General features: G+C 36.1%; 1 protein-coding gene across 29 annotated transcripts in view; it reads left to right on the forward strand.

Annotated features, from left to right (window-relative positions):
- Window positions 1-22221, forward strand: part of Ppfia2 (PPFI scaffold protein A2) — a 459906-nt gene that overhangs the window by 284101 nt on the left and 153584 nt on the right. For 27 of the 29 annotated variants that reach the window (XM_085843123.1, XM_085843126.1, XM_085843125.1 and 24 more), the window contains 2 exons: window positions 9878-10042; window positions 15610-15684. In XM_085843123.1, the coding sequence (XP_085699249.1) occupies window positions 9878-10042; window positions 15610-15684 (240 nt within the window). The remainder of the gene's footprint in view (window positions 1-9877; window positions 10043-15609; window positions 15685-22221) is intronic. The other 2 variants (XM_085843128.1, XM_085843132.1) reach the window with 1 other exon arrangement.

The following is a 22221-nucleotide window of genomic DNA, read 5'->3' on the forward strand; positions in this document are numbered from 1 at the left end:
TGTGTGTGTGTGTGTATGTGTGTGTGTGCTCTCCTCAGTAATGGGACTGCCAGTCATTTGCAGAGAACAACCCATTGTCTTAGAAATAATCTGGGATGTTTGTGGATTTTAATGGAATCACCTTGGCAAACAAATCAATTGAATGTAACCTAGTTACAATCACTGGAAGCATGCCATGACTATAAAGCATGGCCAGTAGAGAATTCATATAACTCTTTACTAGGAGCCTTCATAGGATTGCCTCCATAGTGTCCAGGAAGTTTCTACTGCACTACGTTTCCATACCACCCTTCAAATGCGCTTCCAATTCTAACTACTTTCTGTACTCTGTACCTCTAGCCCATCCTCCTCCATCTGATCCCTCCAACTCTACCCCTACCTGTCCCCAGGACACCCATAAAATCTTTTACGTTTCTCCTCCCAGAGAGAACCTTGCATCTCCCCAGAAACCTCATCTTTACCTCATCTCACTCAGGATGTTTTATTTATTTGTTTTTCTTTTACCATCCAATTGCTTGTAAATTTCATAATTTCATTTTTTAATAGCTGAGTGATATACCATTGTGTAAATGAGGGATATTTTCTTTATCCATTCTGTCTAGGGTCATCTAGGTTGTTTCCAGTTTCAGGCTAGTATGAACAAAGCCTCAATGAACTTAGTTGAGCAAGTGCCCTTGTAGGTATAAGCCCAAGGGTGGTATCATTGGGTGAGTTAGATAGATTTATGCCATACTGATTTCCACAGTGCCTGCAAAGGTTTGTATTTCCAGAAGCAGTGGAGAAGTGGTTCTATTATTCCAAATCCTTACCTGCATGAGCTGTCATTTGCATTATTGAACTTAGTCATTCTGATAGGTGTAAGATAAAACATCAAAATAATTTTGATTTGCATTTTCCTGAGGACTAGAATGATGAACATTAAGTTTTTCTCAGCCATTTAAGATTCCTCTATTGAGAATTCTCTGTTTGGATTTTTAACCAGATTTTTTTTTAGCTAGTTTCTTGAGTTCTTTATATATTTTGGATATTAGTCCTTTCTCAGATGCAAAGATGGTTAATATACTCTCCCATTCTGTAGGCTGCAGCTTTGTCCCATTGTCAGTGTCCTTTGCCTTACAGAAGCTTTTCAGTTTCATGAGGTTCCACTTGTGAAATAGTGCCTACATTATTGGTGTTTTGTTCAGAAATCCATTTCCTATAGTAATGCATTCAAGGCTATACCCTACTTCCTCTTCTGACTGTGTATCTCATTCTATGTTGAAGTCTTCCATGCCCTTGGACATGAGATTCATAGAGGGTGATAAATATGGATGTTTTCATTCTCTTACATGCAGACATCCAATTTGACCTGCACCATTTGTTGAAGATCCTATTTTTCCCCCTAGGTTTGCATGTCTGACTTATTTATAAAAAATCAGGTATCTATAAGTATCTAGATTTTTGTCATCATCTTCAATTAGATTTTATTGATGAATGTATCTGTATTTATAGCAATACCATGTGGTTTTTATTACTATAACTCAGCAGTACAACTTGAAACCAGGAATGGTGATATCTCCAGCAATTCTTTTATTGTTTAGAATTATTTTAGTTATCCTGAGTTTTTGTTTTTCTATAATAAGTTGAGAATTGCCTATCAAGTTCCATAAAGAATTATCTTAAGATTTTGATGAGGACTTCATGAATCTGTATATTGCCTTTGGTAGGATGGTCAGGTTTATGATGTTAATCTTACCAATACACAGACATGGGAGATCTTTCATATCTTCTTCAATTTTTTTCATCAAAGATTTGAAGTGGTTATTCTACAAGTCTTCAATTGCTTGGATAGAGTTTCCCCAAGATATTTTATATATTATTTGAGGCTATGATGGAATTTTTTCCAGATAACTTTTTTTTCATTCTGTTTGCCATTTGTATATAGGAGGGTTAATGTTTTGTTTTTGGTTTTATTTTTAATTTTTTTTGTTTTGTTTTATTTTTTGTTTTTGAGGGATAATCCTCTATCCAACCACATTGATAAACTATGTTTATCAGCTGTTTGAGTTCCTTGATGAGATTTTTAAAATCATTTATATATAATACCATTATCATCTGCAAATATGATTCTTTGACTTTTTTCTTTATAAGTTGTATTCTCTTGATCTGCTTTGGTTGCTAACTGTTCTAGCTAAAATGTCAACCAACAATAACCACACACACACACACACACACACACACACACACACACACACACACACACAAACAAACAAAGAAAACCAAAACAAACCAAAACAAAAAAACAAACATTTTCACAAAAGAAAATATACAAATTTTTTCTTTCTTTTCCTATCTTGTGGTCTTCCCTCCCATTTTTCTCAGAAGCTTCCTACTTCTTTACAGCTTCCCAAACCTGTACCAACAAATCTGTACTTGCTTCCTGTACCACCAGCTTATCTTACAAATCAACTTTTGTGGCCACCAAAACCCTCAAGCCATTGTCCTCTTTTGGGCATTGCCACCTCCCATGGCATCATGGAAAACTAAAATATCTTCCTTTATTGAAATGTACAAAACCAAACCCTTTGAGGGATCTGGTTTCCTGTGCAGTGGCTATCTTTAGGTTAACGGAGCCATCAAAAGATTCCTTTAACAGCTTCTCAGTAATGTCCTCACATAGACCTTTGACAGATTTTGGATTGCTATTGGTTTCCTTTACAGCATCGGGGAAATCCCTCCTGGTTGTACACAAACACACACACACCCCCACACACAGACAGAGATTTTTATTACAGTCATAGGACATTAGGGCATTTAGATAGAATCTGCTTCCTCAAACACTTATTGAAGTGTTTCTTCTGTAGCTCTGTAATAGGAGGGGTGCTTGAAACCACAGTAGTTGATTCACCTCTCCAAATACTTTTCTTTCTGGAACTCTGTAGTCTTGATTTTAGTCTTTTGCTCCAGGGAGGCAGGCTGACTTTAGATTGTTCCTGCTTCCCTTCAAAAGTTTGGTTCTACATTCGTTCTTGTCTTGGTTTAATAGAGCAATCAAACTTTTTATCTTCTTCCAGCTTGCTGACTAATTTGATCTTCAGAGCATCTTCAAACACTTATGCTAATTTATCCCAAGTGACTTTGTAAGGCAGTGGTTTGCCTTAATATATTCTCAAATATCACTTTATGTTTTTCTGTAATTTCTCCAGTTTGATTTCAATAGCAAAGGATTAAAGTGGTGAGTTCTAAAGATTTCACTGGGCCCTCAGTAGAGGGCCCACGTAATTCCGATGTACCAATTCTGAGCCCAGTAACAAAAGCAGTTTCAGATAAAAGCAAAGATCACTGGTATCAATTTTTAACACTGGATTTGTGAGCATTTAGGTTTTGAAGAGAGATTGAAAGATGTAGTTGGTTCTGGGGCCCCTGATTTCTAATTCTTTTCTTTTTCTCTTTCATTCTCTAATCTTTCTTTACAGTCCAGTCATTACCCCTCTCCAGGTTTGCCGTCTGATTGTTCCACATCCCATACCTCCTCTCTGTACTCCAAAAGGATATCCCCAACTCCACCCATGCCCCGACACCACCAGACTTCCCCACTCCCTGGGGCCTCAAGATTCTTGAGGGTTAGGTGCATCTTCACTCACTGAAGCTAGACAAGGCAGTCCTTTGTTGTATATATGTTGGGAATCATATTATTTCCAGTTCTTGAAATCACTTTCTTTTTGTTCTCTTTCTTTGATTCTGCATCTTGGCTCTTTTCCTTCCCATCCTTCTGAATCCCTCCTCATCATCTCTCCTTGGCTCTCTTGTTAGCTTTTCTCTTACTTCTCCCTTGTACCTATGCTTTCAGATTTCCCAGGAACACCTGTAGCAGGACCTTACCTTCCTTTAGCTCCTGAAGTCTTACAATCTCTTCTCTGTCTATCTTCATCATGATAGCACTGTCAACATCTGACATGTCCTGTTCCTTGCACTTGCCCTTTGCAGCAAGGACAAGAGCTGCTGACTTCATCTGGTAACTCAGAGACATCTTCCTCCTGTTCCTCTTCCAGCCTCTCATGACCAAAATCTTCCTTACTAACGTTTTACTTGCTATTATTATATCCTTAGATCTTTAGAGTGCCAGGTTCACAATTACCAGAGTCACTAATAACGTTTTAATTAGTGTACTCCACTCATTTAGAGATCCAGATTCTAAATCTACTTTGGCTGAGATAACTCTCATTTTGGGAATTGCTGTAGCCACTTTTTTTTTTTGGGGGGGGGTCTGGGCTGAGAGCTTCTTTGCTGTAGTTGTGATAGGCTTATGTCTTTATGCTAAGGGTGACTGTTATTATGTCTTCCTTTTGTGACATGTTCCTTTTTAAAAATACACTTCTTCCTTCAGAATATCAGACATCTTGGGTCCTCTTACTTTTTATTAGCTTTGATCTTTTTCCATGCTAATGGTTTTAGAAGGCAGTATGTAAACCCATCAAATAGTACAGATGAGTCCTACATAGCTCAGAAACTATGTATAGCCATCTTGGGTACTAAAAGCATTGTGTTCCATGAACATAGAAGCCAGCTTGATGGAGTAAATGCATATAAAATCAGATCAAACATTTTATCCCCCTATTTCTCCTGATCTCTGTTGGCTTCTTTTCACAAACATTCACAAAATTCTGAGATTACAAAATAGAAATATCACATGTAAAACAAAACAAAGAAACAATCAAACAACAACAACAAAACAAACTTAGAATATTTATTTTCTTAAAGTTTGGGGTCAGGAAAGGCTTTCAAGAGTAGGGCATGTTAAGCAGAGATTTTGTTAGTAAGACATCCATGTTCAGTGAAATTTTTACAGATTCATTAAAATGAATGGGATTGGCCTCTTCTAAGAGGCAGGTATCACCAGGGTATGTGACTAGCACATTTGAAACTACTCAAATGTCTCTTTGCTAATTTCTACTTCATTTTTTTTTAGTACTATTGAAGAATTTCCACAGAAGACATCTGTTCTGCATAAGAATTTGTAATATGCTTTAATTTAATATCATCTCTTATACCAAACTATTGTCTTTCTTTGAAATAATGTGTGAATTCTGAATGATGCTACCTCTAGAATCATTGGACATTTTATCTCTTCATCTTTTCCCTCTTTTATTTTTCCTTCAAGCATAAGGCTTACTTCAATGTGTTGTATTCTTCATGCTTTCCAAAACATCCTATAACAGCAGTGACTCAAATCAAAAGTCTTGTTTCTACATTCCCACCATTTGATGAAATCATGAGCTATTGATTGTTTCCATAACTATCTTTCCTTCATATACCATGGAAGATATCTTACTTTCTTGTGAAATTAATCATTTACTTACTGTAGTGAAATCTATCCAGAATGCATATCCCAAATGCCCAGTTCTCTTAAGTATATATAAATTGCTGCTTTAATAGACTGTTTTTTCTATCTGTTCAATCAATTTGGATGATCATAGACTTTGTATAATCTGTGAGCATTGGCAAATCAGAAGTTAGCAAAGTAGAGATAATATTCCTTTCTTTACTGACATAATATTAACATTTGGGAGGTAGTTAACAAATACAGTAAACCTGGATGGTAATATTAAATAGATGGAAATGTCAAGTGGGGAAAGATAGAGGCAGCATAAGGAGTTTGAGAAGTGTATAGATAAGTGATGCTTGACTGAAAAAAAGTAAGGATTGTGGGCTGATAAAGCCAGACAGATAACTGAAAGGGATATTTTAGGTTTACAAAAAGTAAAGAGCTTAATAAAAAAAAAACAACAAAACTTGATGCACTGGAACAGATACATATCCACTATATTACAATGCGCATGAACAGACACATACCCACTATTTTACAAAGCTGAGCAAAGCTCCACAGACAAATGCTTCAACTAAGCCAATGCAGACGATGTGTAAGGAACAAAGATGAGCTCAGAGTCACTTAGATTCCACTGAGGATGTATAAGGACTTTAAATTTTGTTTTGGTCAAATGAGAAGACATTAAAGACTTAAGCTAAAACACAGATGGCCTAGATTATATTTTAAATTTAAGAGTTTAGGGCAATAACCCGATGGATGAAAGAATTCAAATATGAGAGCCAAGTTAATAAACTTGTCTTAGGGGTTTTATAGCTGTGAACAGATATATGACCAAAGCAACTCATTATTATTATTATTATTATTATTATTATTATTATTGGATATTTTCTCTATTTACTTTTCAAATGTTATGCCCTTTCTTGCTTTCCACCTCCCTCCCAAACCTCTTATCCCAACCCCTCCTCCTACTTCTATGGGGGTGTTCCCTCACCCACCCACCCTCTCCTGCCTCCCTGCCCTCAAACCCTCCTACATTGGGGCATAGAGCCTTCACAGGACCAAGGGCCTCACCTCCCCTTGATGCCAGACAGACCATCCTCTACTACATATGAGGCTGAAGCCATGGGTCCCTCCATGTGTACTCCTTGGTTGATGGTTTAGTCACTGGGAGCTCTGGGGTGTCTGGTTGGTTGATATTATTCTTCCTATGGGTATACAAACCCATTCAGCTCTTTTAGTCTTTTGTCTAACTCCTCTAATGGGGTCCCCATGCACAGTCCAATGGTTGGCTGTGAACATTTGCCTCTGCATTTGTCAGGCTCTGGCAGAGCCTCTCAGTAGACAGCTATAACAGGTTCCTGTCAGCAAGCTCTTCTTGGTATCTGCATTAGTATATGGGTTTGGTGTCTGTATATGCGATGGATCCCCACGTGGGACAGTCTTTAGATGGCCTTTCCTTCAACTCTTATAATGACAACATTTTTATGGAGCTGGCTTATAGGTTGAGAGGTTCAGTCCATTATCATCAAGGTGGGAGCATGGCACCAACCAGGCAGAAAGGGGGATGGAGTAGCTGAGAGCTCAACCTCTTGTTCCAAAGACAAACTGAAGAAGACTGCCTTCCAAGGAGCTAGGATGAGGGTCTTAAAGACACACCCACAATAACTCACTTGTTCTCACAAGACCACACCCACCTAAAGAATGCCACACCTCCCAATAGTGCCATTTCCTGGACCAAACATGTTCAAACCAACACAAACTGTCTTTGGACTGAGTCAGGAGAGGATAATGAATCCTGAACCCACATGTCATCAGTGGATGTAAAGGCAGATGAAGGAATTCTGGAGGCTGACAGAACACAGAAGAATATGCAAAGGGGAATGGAAGATGGAGGGAATGCCAAGAGTGTGGGATTGAAATATCAAATCCCCTTTGTTAAGGACTTGAAAGTTAATTCAATTTTTGTGGTTGAGCATATAAATAGGCAAGTTAGAAATGTCATGTGATGCTTGGGATAACTACAATTATGAAAGAGTTACACTTTACTGATAATGGCAGTCTATAATAAAACCATTGTGTGTGAGTTAGGGAAATTAGATAGAGTAGAAATATAGATAGTTAGAATACATAAAATTTAGAAATTTACAGAAATTGAAAACATTAGAAAAATCATTTACATGAGTAATAAAATTTGAAGGTGGGTTGGTGTCCCTATCCCTCCACTTAGGGCCCTCTTTGACAACTAGAGGTGGTCTCTTCAGGTTCAATATCCCCACTGTTGACATTTCCACTAAGGTCACCCACATTGAGTCCTGGGAACCTACCCCATCCTAGGTCTCTTGGACTTTCAAAAGATTCCCCCCACCCCCAACCTCCTCTCACAGCTGAATATTTCCATTCATCCCCTTGGCCCTCTGGGCTTGTCTCCTGTCTCTCCCTCCCATACCTGATCCTGATCCCCTTTACCCCTTCCCTTCCCCTCTCCCACACTGGTCCCTCCCAACCTCTGCTTCCCATGATTATTTTTTTCTCCCTGAGCTCCCTGAGGCTAAGCTACAATCCAAAGAGCATACAAGGGTGGGGGGAGGGAGGAATACCCAGGGGCCCTACCCTCTCAGAGGCAAAGAAGAGGAGGATGGGGCAGGGAGAGTACTCTGGGAAAGAGGACTGGGAGGATAGACTTTTTGGATGTAAATAAATAAAATAATAATAAATTTTTTAGAAGATAAAGATCATCAACAAGTATGGATGGAACAATTGCTGGAAGAAATCAGAATGATCAGGAAACTGACTTAGCAAATACGCAATTGATAGCCCTGGGAACTGATAATTACAAGAAAGTTTAACAATCAACAGAACCTAACAACTTAATTGTTAATGTGCTCTCAGTCACAGAAAACAGAATTCAGTATAGTTAGTGTATTAGTTATGAGTAAAGCCGACCAGCATATGTACGTGAAATCTAGCTTAAACTATGCCAAAGTTTTCATGATAACTCTAGAAGATACAACAGGGAACAGAAAAGAAGCTCAACATAGCCAGTTCAATCTTTATAAAACATATTAAGAGCCAAGCTGCCTTCAGTCATGTAACAAACCACTGAATGATAAGTAATGTTGTATAAATACTTCTAACACAGTGGTTCTCAACCTTCCTAATGCTGGAACCCTGTGACACAGTTCCTCACGTTGTGATGACCCCAACGTTAAAATTATTTTCATTGCTAGTTCATAACTGGAATTTTGATAATGTTTTAGATCATAATGTAAACACATGTAATTCCTGATGTTTCTAAGTGACGCCTGTGTAAAGATCATTTGACCCCCAATTAGTACAAATGAAAGACTTGAAGAAAGTGTGTGTTGCAAGAGGATAGTTGATTAGTCAGCATTTCTCCTTTAAATAAACACAAGTGCATAACAATTTTAGCATATATTATTATTCACTTGAGAATTGTTGTCAGACTATGTCAGGATGCTTAAGGTGTCTTGTTTGTTTGTTTTTGGTTTTGTTTTTTTGGATCATGTGCTTTATTTGTTTGATGGAGTTAAGTTGCCTAAGAGCAAGAGTCTTATGTATTTAGGTACCAGGTTTTGAAGCTTTGTGTGTTTGGGTAGCCGCCAACACACTGGGTAAAACGTGAAGTCAGTGTCCCTGTGCCCACACTCCTCAGTGTCTAAGTTAAGCAGAGGCTGTGGGTGCACTGCACTCATTCTAAGGCTTAGGCTAATCAGGGTGGTTATATGCATATGCATGCACGTTTCAATGAGAGGATCTTCATGGAAAAACAAACCTTACTATTCATTTTCCCCCCAATGTAAATGGGGGTTTGTAGATTCAGTTAATATTTGCGGTTTGTACATGGCATGGTGCCAGGATTGGATGAGAAGGTTATATCAGGTTAACTTGATGGAACATGATTAAAGATTATCCTCCTACCACAGACAGCTGTTTTTAGAGTCTCATCATCGCCCTGTTTTCTTGAGGAAAGTTCTTCAAACTGCAGATTCCATTTTCCCAACATAGAACACACACAAAAATACTACAATTTTCTGCCCTGTTTTTTTTTTTTAACCACACATTTTTTTTTCTAATTATATAGCCTGTCATGATAGAAGGCTTTCTAGAGGGGTATGTGCAAGCATCCGTTTTGATCCATGGGTATGCAAAGAAGTCCTGGTTCTGAAGTGAAGCTGAGAATCAGTTTCCTCATTGGCTTTGCAGTGAGTTTCTGGCCTTTAGTTCTGAAAACTCAAGTGTATCCACATTAGTTTTCTTAGCAATGCTACCAAAAAGGCTAAGCATTCTTACTGCCTGCAAAAAAGCAAGTGCCAGCCGGGCGTGGTGGCGCACGCCTTTAATCCCAGCACTCGGGAGGCAGAGGCAGGCGGATTTCTGAGTTCGAGGCCAGCCTGGTCTACAGAGGGAGTTCCAGGACAGCCAGGGCTATACAGAGAAACCCTGTCTCGAAAAACCAAAAAAAAAAAAAAAAAAAAAAAAAAAAAAAAGAAGCAAGTGCCTGCTTAAACTAACTGTTTAAATTAACTAACTTCTCTGTTGACCCCACAGCTGTTACTGGAACACTTGGAGTGCCTTGTGTCCCGACATGAACGGTCACTAAGAATGACGGTGGTCAAGCGGCAAGCCCAGTCTCCCTCTGGAGTGTCCAGTGAAGTGGAGGTTCTCAAGGCACTGAAATCTTTGTTTGAACACCACAAAGCCTTGGATGAAAAGGTATCGTACCGATACATGATTTCAGGCCAATTCGTGCTTGCATCATTAGCGGGAAACGCCTTAATTTCACATGATTAAACAAGTAACTAAGGTCAAAGGAACACTTTGAGTTATGAAAAAAAAACTATTTAAAATACTGTGGATTTTAATACATACCACTAAATGTATAACTTGTCAGAATTAAACCTTACTGCATTCTTAGACCCCTGCCCCGCGTCCAGAGGCATAATCTAATATTTGTAAATTTAGAATCTAGTATGGTGTAATTGTATTCTCTGTCTCTCTGTCTCTCTGTCTCTCTCTCTCTCTCTCTCTCTCTCTCTCTCTCTCTCTCTCTCTGTCTGTCTCTTTCTCTGTCTCTCTCTCTCTTTGTCTCTCTGTCTCTCACTCTCTCTCCCCCTAACACCTAACATCTCTCCATCTCTCTGTCTCTTACATGCATGTCCTTAGCAGCCATAGTTCCCAAAATAGCATACCAGTAACAAAAAACACATGGATTTTGAAGTGCAAATTGGGCACGCTTTGACCTTTAGACATCTGTATTTGAACCCTTCTGTGTGGCGTTGTTGCTGCTAATATTTTAGTTTCAAATACATATGTTGACACTTATGAGAGGGAAAACTCATTTTTCAGTCTTTACAAAAGGAGCTGTAAGCTTCTCTTAGCTGCTATTCAAGTAAGATCTGCTAGCAATATATGGCAATCTGGAGGTAATATCCTTTAGGGATTAATTAAGGTTTATGACACAATTTCAATTTTCAAAGAAGTTCAAAGCAGTGCTTTTTAAAAATTAAAAAATATTAGGATTTAGTATAGCAAGAACTAGGGCACTTCACTATAATATATATGACAGGCTCTGAGCATTAATATCCAAACTAGGGATTATTGTCAGTTTATATCTAGGTTTTGAGTATGTAGAATTGTTCCATTTAATATTTATATACTTATATATTATTATCATCAGTCTCCCAGATAGTTCTTAGGAGAGGGATATGTGAAATGTATGGACAAGGATAACATTATTTCTGTTTTCTAGATTATTAAGAAGAAATTGTATCCCATTTTTCATCTTGGTTATGAGAGGCAGAAAATCATGAAAATTTTGAAGGAAACAAAACTACATGTCATATAAATAGCCATGTTAAGTATAATATCAAATAATTATACATATTATTTATAATTTATTTAGTTCCTATTTATCAAGTTTGTATTATATTTCCTTTTATCACAATGCATAAAATAAAATTCTGCAAGAATTTATAGGACATTTGCTTTGTGTCAGAATCTGAGACAGATTTTTCATACCAAGTAAGACATACTCTTTATGGCTAAAGAGTTCTGAGTCCTAGACATTACACATCAGTGAGAGGCAGTTACAAACGGAAGTGAACAATGCCCCAAGGTGTCACAAAAGTACTATCTGATTTCATTGGATTGTAAAAGAAGTTAAAAGTGAATCCCATATCTTACCTAAATATTAAAGAACAAGGAAAGGCAGTTATTTTGAAGCCAGAGACAGATACCTTAACACACAGGATGGACACCTAAAGTGACCTGGATCAGAAAGAAAAACATGTGATTTCCAGAGAAAACAACTATATTGAATGATTTAAATCAATATATTAGGGAGTGTGTAATTTTTTTTTTCAGGTTCGCTGTAAGAACTCTGCCATCGCTTAAGAGAGTGAGCGATTAACCAGAGTAGAAATTAACAAATAACTTTTAAGACAATGATCTATTTGTGTGAGTAAATTTAGAAGAATATAAAAAAAACTATCACATAGAAGCTCTATAAGTGAAATATAGCGTAATATAAACTTTCATGCAATCTATGAACAGATACAGTGTTTATGAACTTGCCTCAGGTGTCATAGATTTTGGCAAGGTTACACGCAACTGAACTGATGTTTATGAACTCATGTTTATAAAATGCTGAGGTCCCCCTCTGGAATAGACAGATCTGTGCAAGTGGCTTAGCCTTACTAACTTCCCACTCCTTCTCTGAGAGAAAGATAATCGCTGTATCTACCCTGAACTGCTGAAAGAGTCGTCTAAAGCTGCAGAGCTTTGAACCACTCCTTACAATAAGAAACACATCAGTTAAAGTTAATTAATAGTCCTATTGGCATCAGAAAATATCAGTGTTTGTGGAGAGTTTGAAACTAAGGAGTTGAGTTCCCTCTCGGCCCAGAGACCAAATAATATTTAATTTGTTTATTTAGGTACTAATTCATTCCTAATTGCCTTCATGAACAGTTTATCTGGGAGTGAAACAGAGCATAAATTCACAGGTGTATAAATAACTAATTAGCATTTTAACAGAAATACTATGGCTATAAAAGTAGAGAGAAAAAGATAAGAAAATGTAACTATACCTCAGGCAAGTTAACTTCAGACGTTAATATAGAAAATAAATAAAACATGAAAGATTGAGCATGGCCATTCACCTTTATAATGGCCAGCAGTTTTAAAGATTGATGTTCACTGCTATAATCACTGATACAGACAGACTTTTCATGTATAACTAAAACCAACAGTCATTTGGGCATCTGCCTCTGTTGATCCTAGTGTATGGCAAATGTAACCGAAAACATACATAAGCATGTGTGTGTGTGTGTATATCTATATATATATGTATATATATATATCTATATATATAATTATTTTTATATAGTCAAATGTCACAGAGTCAAATTGGACTTGGTGTTCAATTTCTCTCATTTTTTTCTATTTTAGAATCAGGAAGTACTCAAATAAAACCTTGTAATTTGAAATATTCACTCTTTCCATCAGTCTCTTCATTGGGCGATGCATTTGTCATTATCAAGTGACTTGTTTTCTTTTAATCTTCAGTGATAGATTTAGTATCTCCTTCATATATATATATATATATATATATATATATATATACATATATGTTAAAAGATTCACTAAGCAATTTTCATGCCATTTAAAAGAACAGAAGAAGTAACAGAAAAATTAGAAATAAAACTTTTTGATGAATCCAAATTCAGATTGTCAGTCACCATGTGCCTGTATTCAGTAAAAGTGAGAGAAATTTCATGATACTAGTGATTCAATCCTATCAAAAGAGATGAATTAGAGGTAGGAATAGCTGCCAACTACAAAGGTTTACTTCTTCTTTGGACAAAAGTTAACCAATTGTTATTTTCCACAACTTATCAAATCTACCTAAATATATAGGAACAAATAATCCAACAAAAACCAAGATTGTTGAAAAAAATTATGATATTCGTCTGGTCTGATGGTGGTAGAGCAAAGAACTGAACATTTCTGTTGCATAATAATTTTTTCCTGTAATACAATAAAAGCCAACCTGATAGAGTAAAATGATAAAATTCTTATCTCTGGAAAGGTTATGTATTTGTATTCTTTATTTTTCCTTAGAAAGTTCAGTAAATAAAGTTAACAATTTATTCATAGAAATGTTGTCTAAGATGGAGAAGCAAAGTTATTAATTAATCATTATTGATTCATTCTTTGAGAGTGGCAGCAAAGATTTTGCATTCATAATATTAATTAAAACTCTATTCAAAACTATATTCAAAATTGTGCTCATTGTCATATAAAGATGTTTTTAATATTCATTTATTTGTGATTAAAATGCTTTGTCAAAAGCTTATGAATTCAGCCGGGCGTGGTGGTGCACGCCTTTAATCCCAGCACTCGGGAGGCAGAGGCAGGTGGATTTCTGAGTTCGAGGCCAGCCTGGTCTACAAAGTGAGTTCCAGGACAGCCAGGGCTATACAGAGAAACCCTGTCTCAAAAAACCAAAAAAAAAAAAAAAAAACTTATGAATTCATGGAGAAGCAATTCATTATTCATATTTCTTGATAGATATCATGACTTTTATGCCTTGATAGGCTTGACTTCTGGGAAAAGAACTCAGTAGCTAAGACTTTCTAATACATTCAAGCTAACAGAAATAGTTAAAAAGATACCTTAATCTACAGCACTGCTTTTGTTCAGGCAACTTTTATTTGACACCAATTTAGTTGTTAATCAGAATTAACTGTGTGCTGTTTTTTATTGATAAGTTGATATTTATCTCAACACTGGAGCATGACAATTATTATGATAGAGGTAAAGAGAAATCTGTAAATTTTTAATGATAAATGTTATTTTATTTCATATTAATGGTACACCCAAAATTAGAATGCAATACTAGCTTCAGCAGTGAAGAACACTCCGTCTCCTAACTGAACACACTAACACAACATTCAAGAGAATGATTGACACCTTTAAGATTTGTATTTGGCTTTAAAGTTAAAGAAGAATTATTTGCTGGTTTTCTTACATACTTAATAAGTAAGGTAATTACTTTAACCTTAAATTTTAATAAAACTCAGTGTATTGAATATTTAGCCTGTATTTCTTACTTAAACCTTATTGTGTAAGAATAAGAGAAAAAAAATGATCATGCCAAATGAGAAAAACACTCAGTTACATAACAGATTCAGTTTTAGGAATATAACTATAGCATTAAAATTCATATTTATAGAGACAATTCTATAATATTTTTACAGAAAATACATTAATTCATAAGTATTCAAAAACTTGTGATTAATTGTATTCAGATCAAAGGTTTATTAGCTTTTTAGGCAAATTAAACTACAATTGTCATTAAGAAAAATGACTTGATTTTTACCCTGGGTAGCTTGTCTTTGATAAATGTAGGCTAGAGTTAATAATGCATCGGTATAAAGATATAATGATTTGTGCCTTTTACTATTTCATTTTAATTTCGTTTGATTTTTGCTTCATTTGAGACAGGGTCTCACTAAGTAAAGCAAGCTAGCCTATATATAACCTTCTACACATCTCAGTCTGGCCTTTGACCCATAACTTTCCTCCTGACTCTTCCAAGTGTTGGAGGTCTGCTGTCATGGGCCACCATGCATCCTCTCAACCTTAGAAGCTGTCAGAAAACATACATGAGAGAAACAATTCTCTGAAGTTCAATTACGTAGGAAACAATTCTAAGACTCACTGCTTTAAAACTAAACTATTTAGTCTACAAAATGCAGTGCCCTTTCTCCTGGTATCTGGTTACAAAATTGGATTTCAAAATATCCTTAACACTTTGCAGTCCCTCAAAAAACTCAAGTCAGTTTTCAGTTTCTTAAACAAATCACTTTTGAAGTAAGGCACTAAAGGCCAAAATAAAATTCACTTATTTTTAAGATTTAGTCTGCCTATTTTGTTTCTGAATCGCTGATGATTTACAGTATTCTGGTTATGCTTTTAGCTATACCTCTAGTTAATATGAATCAGAAATTGTAGCAAACTCAATTCACAACACTGTTGGAAGATCTATCCATTCACATGCCAGAGGATTTTCTACAAGGACGTTCCTTGAAACAATGATGCTTTTGAGGTGACAGTGTTTCCACGTTGTTCTTGCCAGGTTTAAGATTATCCTGAGATTTTAGGGTTACAAATGCTTAAAGATTATGACCTTTGGTTTCTGATGTTAATGATGGCTTCAGCACAATTTCCTATATTTGGAATGTACATTACTGCACATATTTTGATTTTTCTTCTAGGTAAGGGAGCGACTGAGGGTTTCTTTAGAAAGAGTCTCTGCACTGGAAGAGGAACTAGCTGCAGCTAATCAGGAGGTAACACACCACCCTCCCCTCCTTGGAGGCCCACTCTTACTAACATGCTGGCCCTTGTGTTACACGTTGCTTTCATTAAATCTGTCACTAAATCAATTATGTTCTGTCTGTGCTGATGAATGATGCCCACTTCAATGAGTTGCCAGAGGCCTGTTTGCTGATGTCTGGCTGTTCAGATCTGTCACCAGAAGACCAAATAAAAGCCACCAAGGGTTAGTGAGATAGATAGTTAGAAACACCGTCCTTGATAAAATAGCACTGAAACTGGAATTTGTGTTAAGTACCCATTAAACATGAAAAATACAAGAAATGAAGAAAATCTGTACACAGATGTACACATGTATACATTTCCCCTCAGATTCTTCCTATTTATCCACCTCGCAAAACAGTGTGCCCACACCTTATGGCACCGCTGAATTAGCATCTTTGTAAAAATCAAAGAGACTGTTTAAAGGCATGGCTTTAAGATTCAAAGAGTGAGAGAGACCCCATCAGGTTCATACATGCTCAGGTCTATTGCATGTTCCCACAGCCTCTATGAGTTCATACGTGCATTGTGCTTGCTGTGTTTGAAGACTAGTCTCCCTGATGTGATCCGAGAAGCTATTTCCCATAGATAGTAACTTGCAAATGAAAGAGTTTCCTCCAATAGGAGTCTCACTGAGTATACAAGCCATGTTTTAGGATAAGATCCATGCGCAGCAGTAGATGCCCACACAAAATGAACTCAGTGATGTTTTGGGAAGGTTTTTGCCTCATAAGGCTTTGTCTGGGATTTTGTTTTTTGTTTTTTATTTTCCTCCTTATCCTTCAGGCCTTTTGATTATGTATCATAGTTTATGGTTTTATGTCTTTATAAAATGTTAAGTGTTTGTGTCTCTTAAGTCTTTCCATATTTCTTGTGTTTTTCCTTGCCTCATTGGTTTCTGTACATTTGTTTGTTTTGTACCATTCAAGTTTAATCGTCTTTATTCATTTATTTCTTTTTGTTGGTTAGATTCTTGTTTTGTCTTGTTTTTCTTTATTTTTTTTCTTAATGAGAGAGAACAAGAAAGGATGAAAGTTTGACTAGGGAGGTGGAGAGATTCTGAGAGGACTTGGAAGAGGGACAGTCATAACAAATGTATTATATGAAAAACTCCACTTTCAACTATAAAAAGGGAAAAAGGAGATGTAAAGATTTTTTTCTTGTCAAGTTTTCAGTTTGTATTTTATTTTATTAGTAAACCAGAATAATTAGAATATATGTGCACAATTAAAAGTATGGGTCTTTATTAGAAAATAAAATAGTACATCTACACTAATTTTATGGTTATTTACCAGTGCACTCCCTACCCAGAAGTGTACCAACAAAATAATATGTTGAAACATATTAAAGAAAACTCTTTTTTGATGATGTTTTGATAGTCATACAGAATATTTCCGTGTTTTGAAAGATGGAGTAAATTCTGTCTGTTACAAGCTGCTTTGTATTGGCTCCTTAAAATAACTTAGTTTTAACAATGACATTTGCTGTATTAGTCAGGGTTCTCTAGAGTCTCAGAACTTATGGGTAGTCTCTATATAGTAAGGGAATTTGTTGATGACTTATAGTCTGTAGTCCCCAACAATGGTCAGCAGCAGCTATGAATGGAAGTCTAAGGATCTAGCAGTTGTTCAGACTCACAAGGCAAGCAGTCAAAGAAGAGTGAGCGAATATTTTTTCTCTTCCTAATGTTCTTACCACTAGTAGATAGTGTGGCCCAGATTAAATGTGTGTGCCACCATGCCTGGATCTGGGATTGTTTCGTCTCAGATGACCTTGATCTCAGGGATCTCCCTGTCTTAATCTTTTGGGATTTATAGTCACCATGCCTCGAAATCTCTATGTCAAGATCTAGGTCAGAAACTTGTATCACCCAGCCTCTAGATTAGGATCACAGGTGAGCCTTTTAATTTTAGATTGTAGTCATTCCAGATATAGTCAAGTTGAGCACCAGGAATAGCCACTACATTTGCTTATGCTTTTGTTGGCTTCAGATGTAATAATTAAAACCTTTAAAATAATGGACTTTTGATAGAACAGTGGTTCTGAACCTGTGGTCATGATCCTTTTGGGGAAGGCTGAATGGCCCTTGTGTAGGGGTCACATATCAGATATCCTGAATATCAGAGACTTACATTACTGTTCATTGTATGAGCAAAATTACCTTTATGTAGATGCAACAAAAATAATTTTATGGTTGGCAGGTGGGTGAGTCACCATAACAGAAGAAACTGTGTTAAACGTTTGCAGCATTAAGACAGTTGGGAAATGAACTAGAGAAATGGCAGTGTGGCTAAAGAGCTCGCCATGCAAGAACAAGGTGAATTATCTTAGTTCCCTTTCTGTTGCTGTGATAGAATTTTCACACAAAAGCAGTGTAAGGGAGAACAGGATTATTTTAGTTCACACTTCCAGGTTAATGTCCATCCCTGTGGTAGAGTCAAGGCAGCAACAGTGTAAGAACCTAGCCACCTTAAGGGATAATTATACAGACAGCAACCAATAAATGTCTGCATGCTGCCTGTCAGGTCATTTTCTCTCCATCTACATAGTGCAGATCCCTGTCAAAGGGATCGTTTCCTGACCACAGGAAGCAGCCCTGGACAGTCAGCATACTGTTATGACATCACTTTGGTTCCTGAGTTTCTGATGGCAATGACTCTGAGATTAGAAATGACAAGGCAAAGAGTAGAGATCCAGATTGGTGGGGACATATCTTGACACATTCATACATAAATGTATTTATATGAGTAAATACAATCTGATAGTTTGTCCTATGTCATCTTATATAATTCAGTCAACAGTGTTTTCTCTGTCTCTTGCTTGCTATCACTCTCCCACCTTGGCTTCTTGTTCTCACACAGGAGTTTCATATTCATCTCTGTAAAATATTTTAAAGATAATGTGCATTTCTGTAGGTTTTATACAGTGTTCTCTTCCAAAAGTGTCTAACTGGGGCTGAAAGTTCAACAGAAATACAACTTCTACTTGGCTAATCAGTTCAAACCCCAAAAAGACTAACTGTTTCTGGGACCACCAATTTTAATTTTTCCAAGGACATCATCTACTCTGATATTTTCATTAATTATATATACTTTTTCTTTAGCCTATACATGGCCTAATAACATAATAAAATAAGTAGCTTTGTTAAAAATAATATGAAGCTATTATAAGTTCCAATCTTGTAAATGCTCCAAAATACTTTGTTTTCATGTAAAGCATGAGGTTTTGTTTAACGATCCCAGTATTTTGTAACTACAAGTTACAAGCACATATCATTTTAAGAAAAAGAAAGTATTTTATATGTAATAAAGGTTATTAGTTGATTTCAGTCTTTGTGAGTATATGTGTTATATGGACTTAAGGATTTTGAGTTGTTTTATGACTTATAATTCTAGTAAATAAAAACATCTTATATTCATAGGCCATTTTCAGGATGACAATAATATTAGATCATTATAGTGTACCCTTAATAACAGAAGCTAATATTTACTGAATTTTAGATCTCTGGCTCTTTAGTGAATGCATTCACAAGAGCATAATAACCCTAACAGTTATTTACTGTAATTGCTTTATGGTGGAGACCAAATCATTATTTCCATTAAGGCATTAATCTCCGACCCTTCCATAAAGTCTTTACTGTCTTCATTCTGTACTCAGGAGATTGCAGTCTACATATGGGACTACATCTGTGATGTTTCCCACATCCATTTGTTCTTATTAACCACATGTGTACTGGAATACATATAGATCAGATCTTCACTGACTCTCACATGGAAAATTACTTGTCTGGGTATAAAATTAATTCACTAAAGTCAGAAACCTTCATATATACTAATGGCCCATAGATGAGAGAAGACGTCAAGGAATCAATTAATTTCTTAATCAGCTAAAAAGTATGAAGTACCCAGGGGTAATTCTAAAAAACAAGTATAAGAGCAGTACGATAATAACTTGTAAGACACTGAAGAAAGAAAGTGAAGAAGGTTACAGTAGAGGGAAACATCACCCATTCCTATGGGTTGTTAGGATTAATATAGTAATTTTGACCAGCCTACCAAAAGCAATCCACAGATATAATGCAATCCCCACTGACATTCTAACAGAAGTCTTCACATATTTTTAAAGGACAACTTTCAGGTTTATAAGGAAACAAGAGAACAAACAAATCAAGATAGCTAGAACAATCCTGAATACTAAATAACACTGCAAGTTTCACCACCCTCAATTTCAAAATGTACTCAGAGTGTTGAGTAACAAAAGCACTGTGGTATTGACACAAAAAATAAAAACCATACTCATTGATTAGTGGAATCAAATTGAGGATGCACACTAATGCCTTTACCTGTTCTCATGCAAGGTTAAACCTGGCCAAGATTATTTCTTGTAATTTTTGTGCTAGATGTGTGTGTGTGTGTGTGTGTGTGAGAGAGAGAGAGAGAGCAAGAGAGAGAGAGAGAGAGATGTTCAATCTTAATATGCAACATACAGTACTAAACATACTAACAGGGCAATGATATAATGACACAGAATTGAAATATACTGCTAAATAATCTTGACCAACAAATACAGTTTTACTGACTGTTCCTTTGTCCCCTTGTCCAAATCAATGGAAGATTAGAGGATTGTTTATGATTAGAGCATGCATTGGTGTTGAAAACATTCCATAGGATCCTGGCTCTACATCTTACTTGTGTTAATAATGTCTCCCCTGGAATCATTCCACAACTCCAACAACCACATTGAGATCACTAAAGCTACATTCCTCATGAAGCCCCTCATTATTCCTTACCAACAACCAGACCTTGATCCTTAGTTGAAAGGTCTAAATCACACCGCTTTATCATGCACTGTAAATATTCAATAAGCACTAGAGCTAGCATTCTCCAAGACTGAATCATTGCTTCCCAAACAACACACCTTGTTCATTATTTGTTATATTCACTACAATAACATGAACCTGTGGTTAATACATGTTTGTCAATTGTTTGTATTCATATTGCAGATAACATCTGAGCATGTGCAGAAATACTAAGAATGAAACTCAAAATCCTTTATTGTACTATGTAATGTGTGTTTGTGATCATATAATGTAATCTATATACACTGATAAGTTATGAAATCTCTTTCCAGGTGAGCAAGAAGTATGATTAGGGAAACAGGAAACACCAGCTCAGAACAATAGATGATGCTATGTTAGAAACAGAATGTTAGAAAAGGAAGAAGATGACAATGACAGGGTTGATAGAACTCAGGTCCAGCAGAGATCTTAAAAGAGCACTAAAATCACCTTTTATATGCCTCTGTTTCTTTAATTGCAAAACCCTTAAAGCTAACCATTTTTGTATACTAGTTGTTGTTGCTAAATGGGAGATCAAGTAGCGTAAAGGAGAAAAGTGTCTTGCACTTTAATTATAATGACAGTATTTAATGCAGTGAAGTCACAATTTGGGAGACAAAATTCTGTAGATATATGCTGGGACTATCAATGGAAATGTATTTAACACAGCTGAATCCAGAAGCATGTTGGGGAAGAAATGGGATTCAGGCTCCAGAGAAAGCACCACTTGAGTTGGCAGTTTCTAGTGACAGTACTTTATCCTGTGGATAATAATAAGCCAAACAGTGTTTTCACGGAGACAAGAAATAAGCTTGCGTTTAATTCTGCAGATTAACTGAGAAGTTTATAAAATGTGATGAGCTTGGTAATGGATTACAGTGTTGATTAAAAAGAATTGCTATATTTTCTCGATTTGTAACAGTAAAGAATCATTATAATTTTACAGGGCAATGACCGAATACAACATATTGAACTGCATTTTTGAACCTTTTAGTTCTGGGAAACACAACTAGAAAAGACAAAATATTATAAATACACAGACACATAATTGAAATTTGCTGAATTCCAACTCTCTCTGAGCGGTTCTGTGTAGGGAGACTGCATTGTTAGCACAATCCATTTTCTAGGTTGTAATCTTTAAATAGTGACTCTAGATTATGTAGATATAAGTACAAAAAACTTCTTTGTTTCTTTCATAGAAAATTTATTATAGCTTAAAATCAGAAAAGCACACAAGATGTATAATCCAAGGCAAGTCCAAAGAAAAATACATTGAATCCTAAAAGTGTGTTTTCCATTACCAGAAACCCATATATCCATTTAATTATTTAATAGAATTACACAAAATGGATTATTCAGAAGTACCTCTAAAGCTTCCATTGACAGGTTAATTTTCAGTGAATACAGAAGCAAGCATGTTTATTTTAAACAGCTTTTCCACATGACTGCATTAAACATCAAAATACCCAGGCCATTCAGCTGCAAGCAGAACCTTTTTTAACATGCATTTTATTCCTTGCATGCTCATTCTAGTAACTTAATTTACCAAATTTCAAGTAACTTTTTCTTAAGAAAATAAAGAATTCATTGCCCCCCTTCTACTGTCTTATATGACTTGTTGCTTATTTTTTCCTAAAGAGAAAACAAAGAACCCAGATTTAAAATTAACCTC

Source organism: Mus caroli, unplaced genomic scaffold (genome assembly GCF_978045245.1).
Source record: "Mus caroli unplaced genomic scaffold, Mus_caroli_1 scaffold_9, whole genome shotgun sequence".
In the NCBI taxonomy this organism is placed as follows: domain Eukaryota; kingdom Metazoa; phylum Chordata; class Mammalia; order Rodentia; family Muridae; genus Mus; species Mus caroli.